This window comes from Heteronotia binoei, chromosome 20, assembly GCF_032191835.1.
Source record: "Heteronotia binoei isolate CCM8104 ecotype False Entrance Well chromosome 20, APGP_CSIRO_Hbin_v1, whole genome shotgun sequence".
Classification (NCBI taxonomy): domain Eukaryota; kingdom Metazoa; phylum Chordata; class Lepidosauria; order Squamata; family Gekkonidae; genus Heteronotia; species Heteronotia binoei.
Genome location: NC_083242.1, coordinates 37,426,352 through 37,449,118, shown reverse-complemented (window position 1 = coordinate 37,449,118; position 22,767 = coordinate 37,426,352). Strand labels below are relative to the sequence as shown.

Sequence of the window (22,767 nt, the reverse complement as noted above, 5' to 3'; positions counted from 1 at the left end):
TTTGACACTCCTGTCCTAGGGAGCCAAGCAAGAAGGCTTGTGCAAGGCCTCTAGCTAAACTTCTCCCCACTTCAGCCTTTGAGGGGCACCTGCGTGGGGGAATACCTGGGAACTTTCCCTTTCCTTCTAATAATCCATACGAATACCTGCTTTGTACAAGTGTAGCTGGTAGTTGGTGGCTTTCTAAGGGGGAGGGGTAAGCAAAATACAAAAACAAGCTTTCTAAAAAAAAAAAAAACAGTTCAATCCACCGCAATCTTTTTGTTTTCAGCCAATCAGGTGCGCCTGGGAGGAAATCAAAGTCTTGTTCTAGGAAAAAGGTCTTTCTGGTTTTCCTAGAAGTTCCCTGCTGTGCGAACAACATGAGATAAAAGATAAAAAGCCGTGCCGTTGTGACAGGGGGAGGAAAACACAAGAAGCTCAGAGGCGGGCATGATAAATCGGCGTTTCTAGGAACGTTGACAAGCCTTAAAGATGTTGTCACTGTTTTATTCCTTCCTCCCCACCTGATACGACAAATTCTATGAATGACAAAGGGTGAGCAGAGAAGTAAGAATGCGCTAGCAGTCCGAGGAAGAGCAAACGGTGGGGAGTCCTGCGCCCAAAAGGAACTCAAGACACAAGGGAGTCTGGTTCTTCTTAAAACGCCCCCTCGGAAGATTGCCTGGCTTGAGCTGCGTGTCTGGAGGGCAGGAGGAAGCAACTGGGAAAGCTACTGGCCCTGCTTGCAGAGGGTCATACGAGTCTAAGACATAGCTGTGTGTGGGGAGAAGAGCAGCCCCTCCAATTCCCAGCCAGATGTTTCTGGTGGCCTCAGCTGGGCCAGAAAGAGCCAATGCTAACTGGCAGTCCTCAAACCAGGCCTATCAGAGCAGGGCAGACGGCTGTGTCCTACGGAGCCCTCCTCCGGCCCCTTTTTGTTGACTGCCCGGATTCCCGGGCAGCGTTGCTGTTCTTACCGCTTCCACCCTCTCTCCTCTCCTCCCCATCAGCCCCTGGAGAAAGGTCGTCAGGCAAAGGGAAGTGCAACGTTGCCATCTTTGCCTCTGACCCCGCCTCAGCTGGAACAGCAAGGAATGGAAGCCCTCACTGCCCATTCCTCTGCTGCAAAATTCAAAATTGGGAGCCACGGGGTCGATGCATCCAAAACAACGACACCTCACCGTGTTCAATGCACTCACTGTAAATACCTGTGTGATAAACGTTTATGTACAAAATTTCACTTATAAGTTTGTCCCTTGTATTTCTTATATAATAAATAATTTCAATACAAGATTGCAAAAGTACAGAGTAGTCAAATTACTTCTGTATACGCATACGCTCTGTATCTCCCCAGTGTATAACAGTGTAATGACTACTGTATACAAATTGCCTTGACTTGAAACGCATAAAATACATATGAAATGTGTGTATATGCAATTTGTATACTTTTGTGATTTTGCATTGAAATACAAGGCACAGAGCAGTCAGCTGCAGTCTTGCAGTCCAAGCTCTGCTCACGACCTGAGTTCGATCCCGGAGGAAGCTGGTTTCGGGTAGCCGGCTCTAGGTCGACTCAGCCTTCCATCCTTCCGAGGTCGGTCCAATGAGTCCCCAGCTTGCTGAGGGGAAAGCGTAGATGACTGGGGAAGGCAATGGCAAACCACCCCGTAAAAAGTCTGCCGTGAAAACGTCATGATGTGATGTCACCTCAGAGTCAGAAATGACTGGAGCTTGCAAAGAGGATTACCTTTAACTGGAATACTTATTATATAAGAAATAAAAGGGACAAACTTATAAGTGAAATTTCGTACATAAGAACATAAGAGAAGCCCTGCTGGATCAGGCCAGTGGCCCCTCCAGTCCAACACTCTGTGTCACATAAGAACATAAGAGACGCCATGTTGGATCAGGCCAATGGCCCCTCCAGTCCAACACCCTGTGTCACACAGTGGCCCAAAAAAATGTTATATATATATATACACACTGTGGCTAATAGCCACTGATGGACCTGTGCTCCATATTTTTATCTAACCCCCTCTTGAAGGTGACCATGCTTGTGGCCGCCACCACCTCCTGTGGCAGTGAATTCCACATGTTAATCACCCTTTGATGAAGAAGTACTTCCTTTTATCCGTTTTAACCTGTCTGCTCAGCAATTTCATCGAATGCCCACGAGTTCTTGTATTATGAGAAAGGAAGAAAAGTACTTCTTTCTCTATTTTCTCCATCCCATGCATAATCTTGTAAACCTCTATCATGTCACCCCGCTGTCGACGATTCTCCAAGTTAAAGCGTTTTAACCTTTCTTCATAGGGAAAGTGTTCCAAACCTGTAATCATTCTAGTTGCCCTTTTCTGCACTTTTTCCAATGCTATAATATCCTTTTTGAGTGCGGCGACCAGAACTGCACACAGTACTCCATATGAGACCGCACCATCGATTTATACAGGGGCATTATGATACTGGCTGATTTGTTTTCAATTCCCTTCCTAATAATTCCCAGAAAGGCGTTGGCCCATAAATACTTATTATACAAGTGTTTACAGTGAGCACATTGAACGCGGCGAGGTTTAGTGGCTGTTTTGCATCCCTCTGTTACAGCTGCTGTGTGACCTCTATGGGGTCCCTGTGGCACGTCCACGGTCCCTTCCACCCTGCGCAAGGGGAGCGGGAGTGAAGATGGACCGCAGTGGCCCAGCAAGTGTGGCCCCTCCTCCTCCCTTCCCCCCCCCCACAATTAGAGAGTCCCCACAGCCCCGAAGAAGTCACCTTGCGCGTCCTCTCCACGTCTCCACACGGCAGCCTCTTGAGAAAATCGATCCCTGTGAGCGGGGTCCCCGTCGGCGGGAGCAGGATGGAAGCGTCCATCATCAGGTATTCCACATTCATGGGCTTCAGCTGGGAAAGAAACCTCCCCATCATAAGAGCGCAATGGAACATTCCAAACTCGACCTGCAACTTATCTTCCCCGCTCCACCCCTGAATGGAATAAGCCCAAAGCCCTCTCGGACCCAAGGGACGACCCAGATCTTGGTTCTTCGGATCACGGGCAAGCAAGGCCCCCCTCCCTTCCCACTCCAGTGGCTATTCTTTACTGGTTTTATTTTACACGGAGCCATATGCTTGTCCAGCTGTCTACGGTTTCCGTCCCAGGAACAGAAGGAAGAATTTACTGTATTTATTTACAATGCTTTTTAGCTGCCTTGTGGAACTTAAGGCGGCTTACGATGTGAATAAAACAATGGTTTTAAAAAACAACAACACAACAGACCACAATTTTAAATCTCAATAAGGACTACCAGTAACTAAAAACTAAATTAGACATATGTAGCCCTAAAGAAACTGCCTGCTGAAGATCAAGAGTGAGGGGGCAAGGGACACTTCCCTGAGGAGGCTGTTCTGTAATCAGGGGGCTGTCACCAAAAAGGCCCTCTCTCGTGTGCCTACAATGGGAAATGCACACCTCTCTCTGCAGCAGCACAACTCTTGACAGAACGCCCCTGCCTGGGGTGACCCAGCCGCCTTTCCTTCTTCTGCTCCCACCCTACTCGCTTTCCCACCCCTTTCAGCCACGCATCGCATACTCCTCTCGTTCTCATTGCGCTTTTGCACACTTTGTGTAACAGACCCAGGGTGTGGCGATTGCAGCTCTAGCTGGCAAACAAGTGCGATGCCTGGATGGAGTCCTGTTTTACAGAACTTTTTATCTCCAGGGAGCAGGACTTGTCTGTTTCAGTCGCCTGCTCACAATTCGGCAGAAAAACCAGAGCTTTTAGCGACTGCCACTTCAGAAATTACAAATAATTGTACAGCTACAACTGACGATGGCATGGCTCTTTTCAGTCGTGTGTGGAACTCCAGTGTCTTAAAGACAGCAGAGGTGGGATTCCACCCTGCTTCTGGCTCGCCTGAAGTCTTGAACTGCTTAGTACTGTGTTTGAAAACCTTCACAGGAGGCCTTCCCCAGGAAGGCAAATCGCTCTCCAAGGTCTGCTCAGTTTCAAAAAGTAGTTTGTCGCATGGTATGGGGGGGGGGGGGGGAGGAGTTGGAGTCTTACTATTGGAGAAAAGATTACCACCCGACCCCACCCCACCCCAGCCAGATGATGAAACGAGTCTCCCAGCTCTTCCTATTGCAAGCAGGGTCCTGGTTTCTTTTCTGGGAAACCTTTTGGACAGATGAGACTGGCCAACTTGGAACGCTTCCGCCTGGCAAAGAACGCGAGGCAAGACCACACCGACAGATCCCTCGCGACACGTCTACTACAACATTTTGTCGCTGCCGCTTAAATAACTTGTCATGCATTTCAGCAAGCCCTAAGGAATTCAGACAAACGATGCTTTCGCCTTTGAGCTCTGAACAAAACGCAACATTTTTGGTGCTAAGCCCTAGATTCCCCCCCCTTTCTACATGCAGCCCCCCCCCCAAGAGAATCCACACGGACATCCCCGTATTGCCCGTCCCTCCAAAGAGATGGTCCCCTATTTTTTTGAGCCAGTGGGCACTTCTGGAATTCCAACACAGGGCGGGGGTGGAGTCACAAAATGGCTGCCACAGGGGGTGGAGCCGGCCACAAAATTTCAAGGACTGAGGCTATGCGTCACTCTCCCAGTAACTCTTCAACATTTCAGGTCGAAGCGCTGCTGGACAGGAAGCCTTTTAAAATGGTTTAAAGTTATTTTCTCGCTTACACCCAGCTTGCCTCAGAGCCACACAGGCCTGCGGAGGCAGCTGTGGCCAAAAGCCATTTTTTAAAAACCCCGCAAAGCCAATCAGATCTCCAACTGCTCGACAGAAGTCCCACCTAGCCCTGTCAGCACTTTAAAAACTCATGGTGGGCGCCTGGAATGCGGACCCAGCCCTCGCTCTTTATGCATCACTTACCGTCATGCTCCTGTATTCGTCCTCAAACATATCCAGAAAGATTTCTTCTCCCTTTAAGGAAAAAAAAGACCGCTGCCTTAGTCCCTTTGTGAACTGTCTGTTTCTCATTAAATGGCGGCCAGCAAGCCTCAAAGGAGAGCACGTTTCTTCGCCCGCCAACCTACATTCCTGGAGAAACTCCTTCTGGCCACACTAACTGAGCCCTGAGACTAATTTCTCTTTCAGCTGCAGGAGTTTAAGGGCAGCTAACCCCATAATGGAAAATATAACCTTAACTACTGGCACTGTTTTTGAAGGGAATGCCTGAGAAGTCGCAGGCCCGTTTTCCCTTTTGCAGCTTCCAGGAATTTAAAAAAAGGCAGGCGTGGACTCGAGGCCACTACTGAGGAAGTGGCAGATACCATGCGGCACGTTTGCCATGCTCAAGCTGGCATCTCCAGGAATTCTGCTGCCAAAGTCCTTATGACGGCAGCTACGCTTTGTACCAACTGCATACACGCCAACTTTATCACAGTGTCCTTGTGCGGGTGCGCTGGCAACAACTTCATGGGAGCCCTGCTAAGCTGGTCAGGCCCATGGTGCCCTCCACTGTGGTCCTGAGGAGACCTCTTTACAGCCACCTCGTATGCAAACCAGCCCCAATTTCACGTTAGAGAAAGCAAAGAACAGTGGCAGGCATGCAATTTGGGGAAATGGCATGCAATGTGGCACTTCCTCAGGAGGTGGTGGGCTCTCCTTCCTTGGAGGTTTTTAAGCAGAGGCTAGATGGCCACCTGACAGCAATGAGGATCCTGTGAATTTTGGGGGAGGGGTTTGTGAGTTTAGAGCAGTTCCTCAGTGGAACAGGCTTCCTCCTTTGGAGGTGGTGGGCTCTCCTTCCTTGAAGGTTTTTCAACAGAGGCTGGATGGCCATGTGACAGCAATGAAGATCCTGTGAATATAGGGGGAGGTGTTTGTGAGTTTAGAGCAGTTCCTCAGTGGAACAGGCTTCCTCCTCAGGAGGTGGTGGGCTCTCCTTCCTTGGAGGTTTTTCAACAGAGGCTGGATGGCCATCTGACAGCAATGAAGATCCTGTGAATTTAGGGGGAGGGGTTTGTGAGTTTAGAGCGGTTCCTCAGTGGAACAGGCTTCCTCCTTGGGAGGTGCTGGGCTCTCCTTCCTTGGAGGTTTTTCAACAGAGGCTAGATGGCCATCTGACAGCAATGAGGATCCTGTGAATTTAGGGGGAGGCGTTTGTGAGGGTTTTTTAAAACTGTTATGCCAATAAAGGTTTTTGGAATTGGAAATTGGGAGTTTCCTGCATTGTGCAGGACCCTGCAGGTCCTTTCCAACTCTATGATTCTATGAAAGGGGCCACTTTTGTCCTCCAGGAGCAGCGGATGGACAGGGTCTGGTGTGGGCAGTGGGACATGCCACGCAGCGAACTTCACTGCAGGAGGGAATCTCTCCTGAAGGCAGCGCTGGGGGACTCTTGACACGGGTTCCTCTGGGCAACGCTCTACAGAGAATTCTCTAAAATGGGCTACAAAATTAGTGCTGGTTGAACGCATGGGGCCTCTTTGCCAAAGGGTCTACTCTCGTGAAAGAAACAACATGCCCACTGAGCAACCTCTGTGCTGGTAAGCCAGGGAAAGATCCATCTAGCCTCCTCCGCCACCTTCCAACTGCAACTGTTCTCTTGGGGCTAACCCAAACGCTCCCCTCCACCCTCTCTTCTGTTAGGCGGCTGGGGATACTAAACGCGAGGGAATACCTTGTAGAAACGCCGCAGCAGGTGGACGCTTTCTTCCCTGGCTCCCTGGAAGGAACAGCAAATGTCTCAGTTCAAAATATGCTTAATCACATCTCTGGCAAACAGATCTCAGGTTAGAAGGGCAGAGGAAGGCCTCTGCCAAACGAGGGAGTCACTCATGCACTGTGGGACATTGTGCTATGCATTTGCTTCAGTCCGTACCCCACTTTTGCCTGCATTGGGGACCCAAAATAACGCACACTTCTCTCCTCTCTTCCATTTTATCTGCACAACCACCTTGTGAGGTAGGCAAGGCAGAGACTTTACGTAGCTGGCAACCAGCACGGTCAACTGGCAAGCTTCTTTGATGGAGAAGTCCTTTTCTCCCTTTCTCACAATACGAGAACTCGTGGACATTCAATGAAATTGCTGAGCAGTCGGGTTGGAATGGATAAAAGGAAGTCCTTCTTCAGCCAAAGGGTGATAACATGTGGAATTCGCTGCCACAGGAGGTGGTGGCGGCTGCAAGCATAGACAGCTTCAAGAGGGGAATGGATAAGCATCTGGAGCGGAGGTCCATCAGTGGCTCTTAGCGACAGCTTATCGTTGGAACTCTCTGGGGCAGTGGTGCTCTGTATTCTGGTGCTTGGGGGGGGGGGGCACAGTGGAAGGGCTTTTGCCCCACTAATGGACCCCTTGATGACACTTGGTTTTTCTGGCCACTGTGTGACACAGAGTGTTTGACTAGATGGGCCACTGGCCTGATCCAACGTGGCTTCTCTTATGTTCTTATGAGCAGGGATTCGAACCCAGCCCTCGCAGATCCCATTCCAACTCTCTAACCGCTATCCCATGCTGGCTCTGTGGCACCAAAAGCACTATGCAATAACTCTTAAACTGCCTTTCTTGCATGGAAAAAGACAGCCCAGCGGTGGGTGTACAGCTAGAGTGTGACGTGTTGGTGCAGCCGAAGATCTGCCCCAAGAGGAGATCCCAGTAGATCCAGGGAAAGCGGCGTCAGGGAGAACAAGGGCGTTTTGTGCCTGGGCCTCCCTGGTGTCACGTGTCCAGAACCTCCCTCCCCAACTGGCTCTCCCAGCTGGACTTGCGGGAAGTTGGCGGGCTTTCCCGCACAGCCAGGCCAACAGAGGAGACCAACAGCACCAGTTACGCTGGACCAGCAAACCTGTGGCAGTGACCGTCCCCCCCCCCAAGAAAAACCCTTCACACGTACTTCCAGACAGGCCAAGTGAACATCCTTTATGATGCTGCCATGTTGGGACACCACCAGCTGCTTCAAAAGCAGGCAGCCCAGCTCCAAGGTCGCCAAACGGATTTTGCCATCTGCAGAGAGGAAGGGGGGAAAGGAAACAGAGCTAGGCAAAAACCTTCCTGCAGCAACAGGTGACTGCTTTCGACTGCTGAGTGGCACGGCCCTTCTGCAGCGGGGGCAATCCCTCCCTCGCAAGGAGGAGCCCTCGGCCTACCTGGCTGAGCTGCGGAGCTCATGATCCTGATGAGCCTTTCCGCCAGGACGGGGTTGTAGGCGTTCTCCCCCTCTGCGTCCTGCGCCGACAGCTGGATCCGCTCCAGTGTCCCCTGCTCCATTCCTGCAAAGCAAGGGGAAGCGCTGGTTGCAAGTGGGCATCGGAGAGCTGCCAAGGCAGGTTCCTGAGAAACCGCAGAGCTGACTGAAGGCCGCTGATTTGGGGAGACAGGCTGGTGGTGGCCCAAAAGCCAGGCCCATGGAAAACCCTTCTGTGCTTCCAGACAGACTCCCACAACACCAGCTCTCTTCCAGGGATTCAACTACCTCTGCTTTACCGCCCTAAAAACCTAGAGCCAGTATGGTGTAGTGGTTAAGTGTGCAGACTCTTATCTGGGAGAACCGGCCTTGAGTCCCCACTCCTCCACTTGCAGCTGCTGGAATGGCTTTGGGTCAGCCGTAGCTCTCGTAGGAGTTGTCCTTGAAAGGGCAGCTTCTGGGAGAGCTAACTCAGCCCCACCTATCTCGCAAGGTGTCTGGATCAGAACACTGAGGGTTCATCTAGTCCGGCCTCCTGTCTCACACGGTGGCCTCAATCAGTTCCTCTGGAGGGCCAACAACAGGGCAGAGAGGCCGAGGCCTTCCCCTGAGAAGAACACCAGAAGAGCCCTGCTGGATCAGACCAGGGAGGGTCCATCTAGTCCAGCCTCCTGTCTCACACAGTGGCCAACCAGTTCCTCTGGAGGGCCCACAATAGGGCAGAGAGGCCGAGGCCTTCCCCTGAGAAAAACCTCAGAAGAGCCCTGCTGGGTCAGACCAGTGAGGGTCCATCTAGTCCAGCCTACTGTCTCACACAGGGGCCAGCCAGTTCCTCTGGAGGGCCAACAACAGGGCAGAGAGGCTGAGGCCTTCCCCTGAGAAGAACCTCAGAAGAGCCCTGCTGGATCAGACCAGTGAAGGTCCATCTAGTCCAGCCTGCTGTCTCACACAATGGCCAACCAGTTCCTCTGGAGAGCCAACAACAGGGCAGAGAGGCTGAGGCCTTCCCCTGATCAGAACCTCAGAAGAGCCCTGCTGGGTCAGACCAGGGAGGGTCCATCTAGTCCAGCATCCTCACACAGTGGCCAGCCAGTTCCTCTGGAGGGCCAACAACAGGGCAGAGAGGCTGAGGCCTTCCCCTGAGAAGAACATCAGAAGATCCCTGCTGGATCAGACCAGGGAGGGTCCATCTAGTCCAGCCTCCCGTCTCACCCTCCTCTGGAGGTCCAACAACAGGGCAGAGAGGGCAAGGCCTTCCCGGTGTGGCCTCTTGGGGGTTTACTCCCTTTGAACATGGAGGTTCCCTTCAGATACCATAGCTAGTACCAATTTACAGAACTCTCCTCAGTGAACTCCCCTTTTAAAGCTGTCTGTGCCTGCGGCCATCGCTACAGCCTCGGGCAGCGATTTCCACATTTCAAAGGATTCTCTGCATAAAAAAGTATTTCCTTTTGTCCCATCCTGAACCCGCTGCCCATTGGCTTCATCAGATGTTCACTGTGTTTCCTTTAATGTCAGCTTTAGCTCTCAGATTGGCTTTCTATTAAAGTCTGAATGAGTATGGAAAACAGAAGTATATACTTAGCTAATAAATAAAAATATGGTTTATTCTCCCCAAGCTAAGGCATTTCAGCACGTTCAGAAGAGGATCGAAGTCTCAAGAGAAAAAAGACCAAACAGCTGCTTCTATTTCTTCCAAGACTCAAATCCTTTAGGCTGCTCATTTCCCTTAATATTCATCAGCCAACCATCAACTTTTTTTATACCATGTGGTGGGGGCTCCTGGGGAAAAAGCAAGCTCAGCTGGAAATTCATTTGGGGGCTGACAAGGAATGGGGAAATTGGTGGGGCGGGGGTTTAAAGGCACAGCGGCCGCTCTGTTCTATCGCGCCAGCACCTGGCACAGCTCCTTCTGAAATCTGGCAGCGAGAGGCAAAGCGTCATTAAAAATACTCTGCTCCCGTCAAAAGGCACGCTCCGTTTGCCATTATTTCAAGCGACGGACACCTAAGAGTCGTCGTTTCAGCACAATTTTATTCCTGGGAGTTTTGATGTCCAATTCATCATGGCGACAAAAAGGGATTTTTCGCAGCCTGCCAAAAGATTCGGTTCCCTCTGCTCAGATCTTCCAGGGCAAGAGGGCTCATGGGTCTTCTACGCAGAACGGAGTTATATTCCCATTCTCTGGTTTCCTGGAAGTCCCCCATTAATATCCCAGCTTCTAATGCTGCAACACACTCTGGGGCGTCTTCCACAAGGAGAAATTCATGGAATGTTGTCACCGTCAAAAAGATACATTGGGAAACTTTTGCTTTTGAATGTCCGGAGAGCCAACGCAAACCAGTACAATCTCTGTCTGTTTGGGGAAACGCTGACACGGACTGTCAAAAGGAAGGTCATCAGGACAAGACATCAGAAAGCTGGGGGGGAGGAGAGGGAAATGTCTGCTGGGAACTCTATTATTCCCTATGGAGATTTATTCCCATAGAAAATAATGGAGAATTGATCCAAGGGTATCTTGGGCTCCGGGGGGGGGGGGGCTGTTTGTTGAGGTAGAGGCACCAAATTTTCAGTACAGCATCTAGTGCCTCTTCCCAAAATATCCCCCAAGTTTCAAAATGATTGGACCAGGGGGGTCCAATTCTATGAGCCCCCAAAGAAGGTGCCCCTATCCTTCATTATTTCCTATGGAAGGAAGGCATTGAAAAGGTGTGCCGTCCCTTTAAATGTGATGGCCCGAACTCCCTTTGGAGCTCAATGATGCTTGTCACAGCCTTGATCTTGGCTCCACCCCTAATGTCTCCTGGCTCCACCCCCAAAGTCCCCAGATATTTCTTGAATTGGACCAGGCTTAGCTTCCAAGAGCTGATGAGACTGGGTTTGCCTGGGCTACTCAGGTCAAAATGAGCAGGTGCAAACTCTTGTTTGCTGTAGCACATACTGTAGAACAAGGGTGCTCAGATAAGCAATTCTGTTCCTATAATGATGCATAATGTTTTTTTTTAAAGGGGCCAGATTCTAAAACAGAGTTTCCCTACCTTTTCAGAGGCTGTGGGAACTTCTGGAATTCTGACACACCACAGTGGGCACAGCCACAACATGGCGGCAGCAGGAGGCGGAGCCTGCCCCAAAATGGCTGCCGTTCTATCGTGGAGTGAAATGGATAAATTAACTAGAACATTAAGAGACTATGATTTGGAGATATTTAAAAAAGAGTGGAGGAAGTTTAAAGAATACATAGAGAAAGAGTCGAATGTAAGAAGACATTGGACAATTTTTTAGTAATAATGGGGGGGGGGGAAACGAAGAAGCAAGAAGGGGGGGGAAATATTTATATAATGAATTTTGATTAGTCAGATGTATCTTTAGTGTTGAATTAGAATCTATAACCTCGGGGAAGTCTATATTGGAGGGAGGGGGGATTGAAAAGTCATATGGGTTAGTATTGAAGCAACGAAGGGAAATTAAGTTCTGTAACCATATGCTATCAATAAATTGGTTAAAACACCAAAATGGCTGCCGTGCTTTACTTTCAGTCACACAATTCAGATCCTCGTCCTCTGGAGACAGCTGCCGCTGAAGCAACAGCCAATCGAATCTCCAACGGCCAATCAGAAGATTTGCTGGGCAAAAGCCTCCACCCACTTCCTCAAAACACTTGATGGGTGCCAGGAAAGTTGGGCACCCCCATCCTAAGAGGTTTCTGCTCGCTGAGTTGGGGCCAGACGGCAAGAGGGTGGGAGTGTTTCGTGGGTCCCTGAAACAGAGGATTCCTACCTTTGTTATGAGACATGGCGTACAAAAGGCACAGCACAAACAAAGCGTAGTAGTCGTCCTCTGCGCACTCCAGGGCATTGTACACCAACTCCAGAAACGGCCTGAGGGAGACACAGAAGCTTCAGAATTTGACACCGCTGCTCTGCTGTTTGCTACCAAGAAAATGGAGCCGTTTCCCCCCAAGAGACCCCCATGGGACTACTGCGCCAAGTGGCCCTGCATGGGCCACGCAACACTTCCTAATAGAAAGTGTTCATTTATTTCATTCATTTATATCCCGCTTTTCTCCCCAGAGTGGCTTGCATCATTTCAGCTGCCTTGGGTCCCCACTGGCAAGAAAGGGAGGGTATAAATGAACTAAGGTAGAAGAAGAAGATATTGGATTTATATCCTACCCTCCACTCCAAAGAGTCTCAGAGCGGCTCAAAATCTCCTTTACCTTCCTCCCCCACAACAGACATCCTGTGAGGTAGATGAAGATATTGGATTTATATCCCGCCCTCCACTCCGAAGACTCTCAGAGCGGCTCACAATCTCCTTTCCCTTCCTCCCCCACAACAGACACCCTGTGAGGTAGATGAAGATATTGGATTTATATCCCGCCCTCCACTCTGAAGAGTCTCAGAGGGGCTCACAATCTCCTTTCCCTTCCTCCCCCACAACAGACACCCTGTGAGGTAGATGAAGATATTGGATCTATATCCCGCCCTCCACTCCGAAGAGTCTCAGAGCAGCTCACAATCTCCTTTACCTTCCTCCCCCACAACAGACACCCTGTGAGGTAGATGAAGATATTGGATCTATATCCCGCCCTCCACTCCGAAGAGTCTCAGAGCGGCTCACAATCTCCTTTCCCTTCCTCCCCCACACAGACACCCTGTGAGGTAGATGAAGATATTGGATTTATATCCCGCCCTCCACTCCAAAGAGTCTCAGAGGGGCTCACAATCTCCTTTACCTTCCTCCCCCACAACAGATACCCTGTGAGGTGGGTGGGGCTGAGAGGACTCTTACAGCAGCTGCCCTTTCAAGGACAACCTCTGCCAGAGCTCTGGCTGACCCAAGGCCATGCTAGTAGGTGCAAGTGGAGGAGTGGGGAATCAAACCCGGTTTTCCCAGATAAGAGTCCGCACACTTAACCACTACACCAAACTGGCTCTCCTAAAGGTAAAGGTAAAGGTAGTCCCCTGTACAAGCACCAGTTGTTTCCGACTCTGGGATGATGTCACATCACAACGTTTTCACGGCAGCCTTTTTTACGGGGTGGTTTGCCATTGCCTTCCCCAGTCATCTACACTTTCCCGCCAGCAAGCTGGGGACTCATTTTACCGACTTCAGAAGATGGAAGGCTGAGTTTACCTTGAGCTGGCTACCTGAACCCAGCTTCTGCCGGGATTGAATTCAGGTTGTAAGCGGAGCTTGGACTGAAGTACTGCAGCTTTACCACTCTGCGCCACGGATGAACAATTTAAGCACCAGCTTTTCAGAACTCAAGAACTTTCCAGCATTGATCTGCGCAGGGCTCAGCCTGGAGAAAACGGCGAAGAGTTGTCACTCTCCCCACCCCCCATACCTGCTCCAGTTAGATGTTTTGGCCCCAGATGCGGCCGCCGTCTTCTCTTCGTCGGTTATGTTCTGCTCTTTCACAGAAAGCAGCTTGCACCGCTCCATGATCACCATCTCGATTTCTGCGAAGAAGTGACAAGGGACAGAATTGAAAATCATTGCTGGTGGTTCAGAACAAGAAGGGGCCAGAGGTCTATAACAATCAACAAGGAGACAACAACAATTGCTGCTGGATGCAAGCAGTATAATGCTCTCTTTGCACTGTTATCTAATGTCGCAATCCCTCTTTTTTCCCCTTCTTTGTTGTATGCATGACACTCTTTACACTGCATTTTAAGACAGTTATGTAATTTCCCTCAGATCTCAGAGAGGCAGACTGTCAATTAAAATTAAATAAATAAAGTGGGATTAGGTGCACCTTACCCTGACTTGGATGCCTGGTTCTTGCAGCTCTCAGAAGCTAAGTAGGGTCAGCCATGGTCAGATACATGGATGGGAGACCACCAAGGAAGCCCAGGGTTGCTACGCAGAGGCAGGCAACAGCCGACCACCTCTGAACATCTCTTGCCTTGACCTGGACGGCCCGAGCTAGCCCCATCTCATCACATCTCAGAAACTACACAGTCAGCCCTGAGAAATGCTTGGGAGGCCACCAAGGAAGTGAAGGTTTGCTTTGCAGAGGCAGGCAACGGCAATCCACCTCTGTTCGCCTCTTGCCCTGCCCAGGCCGGCCCCATCTTAAGAACATAAGAGAAGCCCTGTTGGATCAGGCCAATGGCCCATCCAGTACAGCACTGTGTCACATAAGAACATAAGAGAAGCCCTGTTGGATCAAGCCAATGGATCGTCCAGTCTAACTCTCTGTGTCACACATAAGAACATAAGAGAAGCCCTGTTGGATCATGCCAGTGGCCCATCCAGTCCAACACTCTGTGTCACAGAAGAACATAAGAGAAGCCATGTTGGATCAGGCCAATGGCCCATCCAGTCCAACCCTCTGGCATATAAGAACATAAGAGAAGCCATGTTGGATCAGGCCAGTGGCCCATTCAATCCAACACTTTGTGTCACATAAGAACACAAGAGAAGCCCTGTTGGATCAGGCCAATGGCCCATCCAGTCCAACACTCTGTGTCACATAAGAACATGAGAAGCCTTGTTGGATCAGGCCAATGGCCCCTCCAGTCCAACACTCTGTGTCACATAAGAACATGAGAAGCCATGTTGGATCAGGCCAATGGCCCCTCCAGTCCAACACCCTGTGTCACAGAAGAACATAAGAGAAGCCCTGTTGGATCAGGCTAAAGGCCCATCCAGTCCAACACCCTGTGTCACATAAGAACATAAGAGAAGCCCTGTTGGATCAGGCCAATGGCCCCTCCAGTCCAACACTCTGTGTCACAGAAGAACATAAGAGAAGCCCTGTTGGATCAGGCCAAAGGCCCATCCAGTCCAACACTCTGTGTCACATAAGAACATAAGAGAAGCCCTGTTGGATCAGGCCAATGGCCCCTCCAGTCCAACACTCTGTGTCACAGAAGAACATAAGAGAAGCCCTGTTGGATCAGGCCAAAGGCCCATCCAGTCCAACGCTCTGTGTCACAAAGTGGCCAAAAAACCCAAGTGCCATCAGGAAGTCCACCAGTGGTGCCAGGACACTAGAAGCCCTCCCATTATTGGCAGAACACCTTCCCCGACAAGTTCAGCAGAGTGCATTATTTGGGGTTGAAGCTGAAGGGGGCAGCCAAACGGTGGTACGTGAGTCTATACGAAACCAGGAGCCCTGAGTTAGACAACGTCGCGGTGTTCCTGCGAGCCCTACTGACCCAGTACAAAGACCCCCTGCAGGAAACAAGAGCCCTTACTGCACTGAGAGACCTACAACAAGGGTCCAAAGCAGTAAGAGAATATGCGGCTGAATTCAGAGGCAATGCGGCCAAAGTACGGGGGTGGAATGAGCAAATGAAGACAGAACAGTTGCAGCGAGACCTAAATGTGAGTGTACTGGATCGAGCCCTTCAGCAAGCCCACCCTATCACGTTGGCAGGGTGGGTACAGTAGCGGGTGAAGTCAAAACTAACATGAAGTGAGTGGCCCTCCAGCAGCAACAGCAGCAAGGGGGTAAGGGGGGACGTGAGTCTTGGTCGGGGGCAAAACCCGAAGGGAAGAAGGCCAGCCAGGCTGGGGGAGCTACCAAACCGGCTACCCCCTGACGTTGCTTTTGGTCTGGCGATCAAAACCACCTGGCGGCCAATTGCTTGGAACGACCTCGAGGCCCCCCCTCACTCCAAAGACCAGCGCACCCAAGGCGAAGAAGGTGGAAGGGCGAGCGAAGGAGTTCACAAAAGGGAGCTCTGCATCGGCGACTTCTCGGGAGGAGGAAACTATCGGGGTGGATGAGCTGGGAGAAGACGCCTGGGAAGACGAACCGGCGGAAAACGGGGACGACCTGCACCGAGAGGTGCCGAGCAGCAGGTTGCGGAATTAACGGCACCATTGAGGGTGAGAATAACACGGACTTTGTTTTTCATCTCATGGACTTTGTTAAACCCTAGTCTAAAATGGTTTATACATGCCTGAGCCTTGCTCGATTCTGGGTGCACTAGAGACATAATCACACCCAAGTTAGTGGAAGCCCTGGGGCTCCCTAAGAGTCCGCCACCACACTCCATAGAGTTCGAGCAAATGGATGGAACAATAATGAGAGGGGAACCATGTACTGAACAAGCCCAAGCCGTACCAATGGGAATAGAAGACCATTGGGACACTGAATTCTTTGTAATAGCCCCATCATCATCCTTTGACATTGTCTTAGGAGTCGGATGGCTAGCAAAACACGAACCCGACATAAGGTGGGGAGATCAGATTACAGATTTTAGAGACAGGAGATGTGAGCACCACCACTGGAACGTTGGGGCCCACCACTGGAACACTGAGGCCCGGAGTCACCCCCGGTGAACGAGAAATTATGTTTGACCGCAGAAGAAGTAAAATCAATCCCCAAGGAGTATAGAGACTTAAAACAAGTGTTCAGTGAAGAAGAAGCCAATGAACTACCGCCCCATAGAAACACTGACTGTGCAATCGAATTAATCCCAAGGCAGGACCTCCCAAGAGCCAAGATATACTCCATGGGGTGGGCTGAAAAAGCAGAGCTATGCAAATTTCTAGATAAAAATTTGAAACGGGGGTTCATAAGGCCGGCCATGGCCTCCCATGCCGCCCCAGTGCTTTTCCGAAAGAAGACGGGGGGCTCAGGCTCTGCACGGATTTTAGGGGGATTAATGCGATTTTTACATCCAATGCGTACCCCATACCCCTGATAAAGGATTTGCTCAGTACTGTGTCAGAAGGAAAGATTTTCACGAAATTGGACTTGCGAGATGCTTACTTTCGAGTATGCATAAAGGAGGGGGATGAATGGAAGACGACGTTTAACACGCCGATGGGACAGTTTGAATATTTAGTCATGCCTTTTGGATTCCAAGAGGCCCCTGGAGTTTTTATGAACTTTATAAACGAAGTATTGCGAAAGTACTTGTATAAAGGGGTAGTAGTGTATCTGGATGATATAATTATCTATTCTAAAGACTTACTATCCCACGTGAGGTTGGTTAGAGAAGTCTTAAAGACCCTTTATAATAACCAACTGTACGCCGAATTGTACAAGTGTGAATTCCACAAGACGGAATTGGATTGCCTGGGCTACCGAGTGTCCGGGAAGGGGTTAGCCATGGACCCTGCCAAAATACAAGCAGTGATAGATTGGGAACCCCCAAGGACACGTAGACAGCTCCAATCATTCATTGGATTCGCGAACTTTTATTGCAATTTTATACAGGGATTCGCCCACACCATGCTTCCTTTAACAGACCTCCTGAAAACAAAAGGGAAAGGCCCAGAGGGCAAACGGCCGGGGGCCAAATTAGACTGGACAGCCCAGTGCCAAGAAGCATTCAATAAACTGAAGAGGTTGTTTACTAGTGAACCCATCTTGATCCACCCCAATGAGCTGAAACCATTCGTGGTCCAGTGTGACGCTAGCGACGTCGCTGTGGGGGCAATTCTGATGCAACCAGATGAGGAGGGGACCCTAAAACCCTGTGCTTACATTTCCAAAAATTTTTCTCATGAACAGAGGAACTGGTCAGTGTTGGATAAAGAGGCTTTTGCAGTGACTTTGTGCTAAAAATGTGGAGGTCTTAGTTGGAAGGGGCAAGAGTCCCGTTTGAAATATGGACAGATCATAAAAACCTGGAAGCCCTAACTAAGCGCAGGAAATTGACTGAGAAGCAAATCAGGTGGGCGGGATTCTTCGCCAAATTCGATTTTACGTTAAAACATCTCCCTGGATCTAAGAACTTTCTAGCTGACGCATTGTCAGGACTTCCTCAGCACAACAGCCAGAGGGAGGAGGTGATCGATTCTATCATCTCTCCCAGTCAGTTAGGGGGAGCCGTGACTACGCACTCGAAAGCGAAGCGCGAGACGGTGGAAGAAAAATGGGAGGGAGACAGACTGATCACCGAAGTAGAGAAAGGAGAGGCTAGGCCCAAAGGAGTAAAAAAGGGCGAAGGGGGATTCTGGTACCAGGACGGTAAGCTGTATGTGCCAGAAAGCCTCCGAAAAGAAGTACTCCAGTTTTGTCACGACAATAAACTCACAGGGCACCCTGCACTTAGTGAATAGACAATTTTGGTGGCCGTTCATGAAGAGAGATATTTCATACACTATTACCTCTTGCCCAATATGTATAATGGCTAAAAGAAGGCGAGGAAACCCCCCCGGGTTATTACAGCCTCTGGAAACAGCCACAAGACCATGGACAGTAGTCTCAATGGATTTTATTGTAGAGCTGCCTCCTTCGCAGGGGCAAACCGTAATCCTGATAGTAGTGGATACCTTTTCTAAACAAGCTCACTTTATTCCCTGCACACAAATACCCATGGCTAAAAAATTGGCGCAGTTATTTTTCCAACACATGGTGAAATTACACTCGTTCCCGGACAAGTTAATTAGTGACCGAGGCTATCAGTTCGTTGCCAACTTCTGGCGGGAGTTTTGTAAACTAACGGGAATTGAACAGGGATTGAGCTCCGCGTACCATCGCCAGACAGACGGACAGGCGGAGAGAGTAAATGCCTTATTACAACAATATTTAAGGCGTTTTGTGAACTATCAACAGTCGAATTCAGCAGACCTCCTCCCGTACGGATACAATAACAGTATGCATAGCTCCACAAAGACTTCTCCTTTTTTAGTAGTGAATGGTTATGAGGAGAACCCTTCCCTCTATTGCCTGGGGGAGCACTACCAGAAATACCATCACCTTTGAGCAGTGGTGGGGAAAACTGGGGAAAGTCTGGAAAAATATCCAAGAGAACCTGGAAATGGCGAAAGAGACTTATAAAAAACATTATGACAAAAGCCATACACCCGCTTGGGATTTTCAAGTGGGAGAGACAGTATTCCTATCAACCAAGAACTTACCTTTACCGCAGCCTTCTAAAAAACTGGCCTACAAGTTCTTGGGACCGTTCCATATTAAACGTGTAATCAATAAAGTGACAGTAGAACTTGAATTACCTAAGATGTTTAGTAAGATACACCCCATCTTTCATTGCAGTTTACTCCGGAGAGACCCTGGAGCTACGCCTTGGTACCCTCGACCCCAAGTTCCAGAACCTATTCCAATTGGGGACCAGAATCATAGTGAAGTAAAAGAGATTCTAGATGCAAAACTGAAGAGGGGTGTATTGTATTTTCTGATTAGATGGAAACATTTTTCCGTAGCACACGATGAGTGGGTCGAGAGCTCAAATGTAAAAGCACTGGAATTGATTAAAAAATTCTATGCTGAATATCCTTCCAAACCTCGATGAGGGTCTTAAGGGGGGGGGCAGTATGTCAAGCATGCATATTTCTGTGTGCCATGATGGTCCACAAGACAAAGAGCAGAACACCACTCTCTCCTGCTCCCCCCTCTTTTACAACATAAGGGCAAATAATAGATCCATCTGGCCCAAGGATGTTCAGGTTAGCCTTGCTGCTCCCCCAGATTCACACAGCCAGGTCTTATCGGCTCTCAGAGAAAGTCAGAGAAAGGGAGATGTTTTTAATAGCTTGCATTCCTTAGTGGTAAAAGAGATACTATGCAGTAACCTTTGAACCCGTGACTCAAATTGCATCTGTATGTTATCCTTTGAAGTTATCCTATAAAGTAACTGTCTGTGTACGTCATCACTTCCAAGGATTCTGTCCTTGGCAAAGCTATGGAGTTTCTACAATAAAGCAACTTTTGATTCAATAACAAAAGATTGATTATTGAGAAATATCAATGCTTGACAGGTGGGGAAGTGCTCGGGGAGAGAGGGGGTCTGTGGCTGAGGTGAGATAGTCCAGCAGCTCCCAGCTTGGGATTATACTGAATTACAAATGATAATACAAGATTAGGGTTTGTAGAATCTTTCGGGATCAAGTGCCGTGTTCTACTGGAGAAAGTTTTCCTTCCAGACGTTTTGTTCTCAGCTGCGGAGAACATCCTCAGTGGCGTTGCAGCCGGAGCAGGCGCTCTGACCTTCTTGGCTGCTTTCTCCAGCAGAACACGGCACTTGATCCCGAAAGATTCTACAAACCCTAATGATGTTACCAGCCGTGAAAACCTGAAATCTTTGATAATCCAAGAGCACAACACAAAGGCATATTAGAAAGCAGACCCTCATGAACAGGATTAGCTCACTTGTTTGTCCGCCCTGACTGGCACGCTCACCTTCGTTCTCTCTGCTTGGCTTGACACCCTTGGAAGTGCCCTCCATGCCCTCTGGGCCTTCCTCGGGCACCTTCTCTTCTTCCTCATCCTCCTCGACGTTTTTGTAGTTTGGCCGCTTCTGCTGCCTCTTCCGCCCTTTGTGCTTGTTGATCTCCAGGGACCGCTCCAACGTCTCGGAAGGTTTGATGAAGCACCTGATGCCCGACTTAGTCTAAGAGGAGGACACAACCAAACCGAACTCGTTAGATCGGCAGCAGAACTTTGGCGCGCAGCATGCAGGCCGAGTCACTGTTGCATACAAATGGGCCTGTTAAGAAGAAGAAGAGTGCAGGTTTATACCCTGCCCTTCTCTCTGAATCAGAGACGCAGAGCGGCTCGCAATCTCCTTCATCTTCTTTCCCCGCAACAGACACCCTGTGATGTAGGCGAAGCTGAGAGAGCTCTTCCAGAAGCTGCCCTTTCCAGTTTGGTGTAGTGGTGAAGTGTGCAGACTCTTATCTGGGAGAACCGGGTTTGATTCCCCACTCCTCCACTTGCACCTGCTAGCATGGCCTTGGGTCAGCCATAGCTCTGGCAGAGGTTGTCCTTGAAAGGGCAGCTGCTGTGAGAGCCCTCTCCAGCCCCACCCACCTCACAGGGTGTCTGTTGTGGGGGAGGAAGGTAAAGGAGATTGTGAGCCGCTCTGAGACTCTTCGGAGTGGAGGGCGGGATATAAATCCAATATCTTCATCTACCTCACAGGGTGTCTGTTGTGGGGGAGGAAGGTAAAGGAGATTGTGAGCCGCTCTGAGACTCTTCCGAGTGGAGGGCGGGATATAAATCCAATATCTTCTTCTTCTTCTTTCAAAGACAGCTCTGCAAGAGCTCTGGCTGACCCAAGGCCATTCCAGCAGCTGCAAGTGGAGGAGTGGGGAATCAAACCTGGTTGTCCCAGATAAGAGACTGTGCACTTAACCACTACACCAAACAGGCTCTCTACACCAAACTGGCTTAAAGGCGTGTGTGTGCGCATGTGGGGGGAGGCTGGTCTTTTGGGTGAGTTCACACAGAATTCTGAGCTTGTGTTTTTTGTTGAGAATACACCCGTAAATCTACAAGGGGCAGAAAGCAACAGCTCACTCCTTTCCAGAAGCACAGGAATGAGGAGAGGGCAGGAGTAGGTAACCTAGAAGCACGATGGCCTGCAGTGGCCTGTAGCTACTACAGGTATCGGGTGGCTTATTCTCAAGCAATGTTTCATTAGATGGAAAATGTGCAGACGGCAGCTGTTGTAGACACACCGCTGCAAAAAAGGACTTTTAAAAATCACCTTATTAAGACATCGAATTTACAACTTTATCAGAAAAGGATTAAGAAGAGCAAAACAAAACATAAACAAAAAAACACATTTTCAAAGTTCGTTACGTTTCAACAGGATACGATTAACTTTGCTACACCACTCCAACTGTATCTCACCAAAATTCTCAATCCTTTGAAAAAGCTGTAGGTTTTATCCTTAAGGGAAAGGAAAGGTTCCTTATGCAAGCACCAGTTGTTTCCAACTCTAGGATGGCGCTGCTTTCATATTTTCATGGCAGACCTTTCTACGGGGTGGTTTGCCACTGCCTTTCCCCGTCATCTACACTTCCTCCCCACCCCAGCAAGCTGGGGGACTCATTTTACCGACCTCGGAAGGATGGAAGGCTGAGTCAACCTCGAGCCGGCTACCTGAACCAGCTTCTGCTGGAATCGAACTCAGGTTGTGAGCAGAGGGCTCCGACTGCAGTACTGCAGCTTTACCACTCAGCGCCATGGGGCTCTTCTCTTTACCATTAAAGAAGCCTCTTATTTAGCAATCTGCTTGCTGATTTGTGGAATCTCCTTAGACTTCCCGTACCATGCAAGTGTTAACGTGTGCAGCTACTGGTTGTCCTTTCTTTGGAATTTCAGGGTTATAATTTGACAACAGACGTTCAGGAGTCTCTCTCCTAATACTCCTTCCAAATTGGTACAGGTCAACAGGGCCACTTCCTTTCAGCGCAAAACCACTCTTGGGCCAAACCACTGTTGAAAGCGTAGGGGAGGGACGGTGGCTCAGTGGTAGAGCCTCTGCTTGGTAAGCAGAAGGTCCCAGGTTCAATCCCTGGCATCTCCAACTAAAAGGTCCAGGCAAATAGGTGACAAAAACCTCAGCTTGAGACCCTGGAGAGCCGCTGCCAGTCTGAGTAGACAATACTGACTTTGATGGACCAGGGAGGGTCTGATTCAGTAGAAGGCAGCTTCACATATTCATAGTATCTCAACGTTGCTCCACTGGAGGGCAGAATGGAGGGGGGGGGCAGATCCAAAACGAGGAGGGTAAAAACAGTCCCATGATATTATTGGAGTAACTGAAGGGGTTTGCAGATTCAAGTCACAGCTCTGCTAAATACCGAATTAAGACGACAAGGAGAACTCCCACGGATGGCACTCTTCCGGCCCATCGCTGATTCAAGCCAGGGTTGAAGGACACTGACACGTAGGAAACCAGCCACTGGATCTTCAAAATTTTG

At 49.6% G+C, this 22,767-nt stretch overlaps 1 protein-coding gene across 1 annotated transcript in view; it reads right to left on the bottom strand.

The window, feature by feature from the left end:
- The window catches only part of CLEC16A (C-type lectin domain containing 16A), a 132,882-nt gene that overhangs the window by 64,084 nt on the left and 46,031 nt on the right, over positions 1-22,767 (bottom strand). Inside the window, exons 10-17 of the mRNA XM_060260795.1 lie at positions 20,237-20,447; positions 13,475-13,589; positions 11,902-12,002; positions 8,087-8,209; positions 7,834-7,943; positions 6,621-6,665; positions 4,868-4,918; positions 2,752-2,880 (exon numbers count right to left, since the gene is read on the bottom strand). Coding sequence (XP_060116778.1) covers positions 2,752-2,880; positions 4,868-4,918; positions 6,621-6,665; positions 7,834-7,943; positions 8,087-8,209; positions 11,902-12,002; positions 13,475-13,589; positions 20,237-20,447 — 885 coding nt within the window. The remainder of the gene's footprint in view (positions 1-2,751; positions 2,881-4,867; positions 4,919-6,620; positions 6,666-7,833; positions 7,944-8,086; positions 8,210-11,901; positions 12,003-13,474; positions 13,590-20,236; positions 20,448-22,767) is intronic.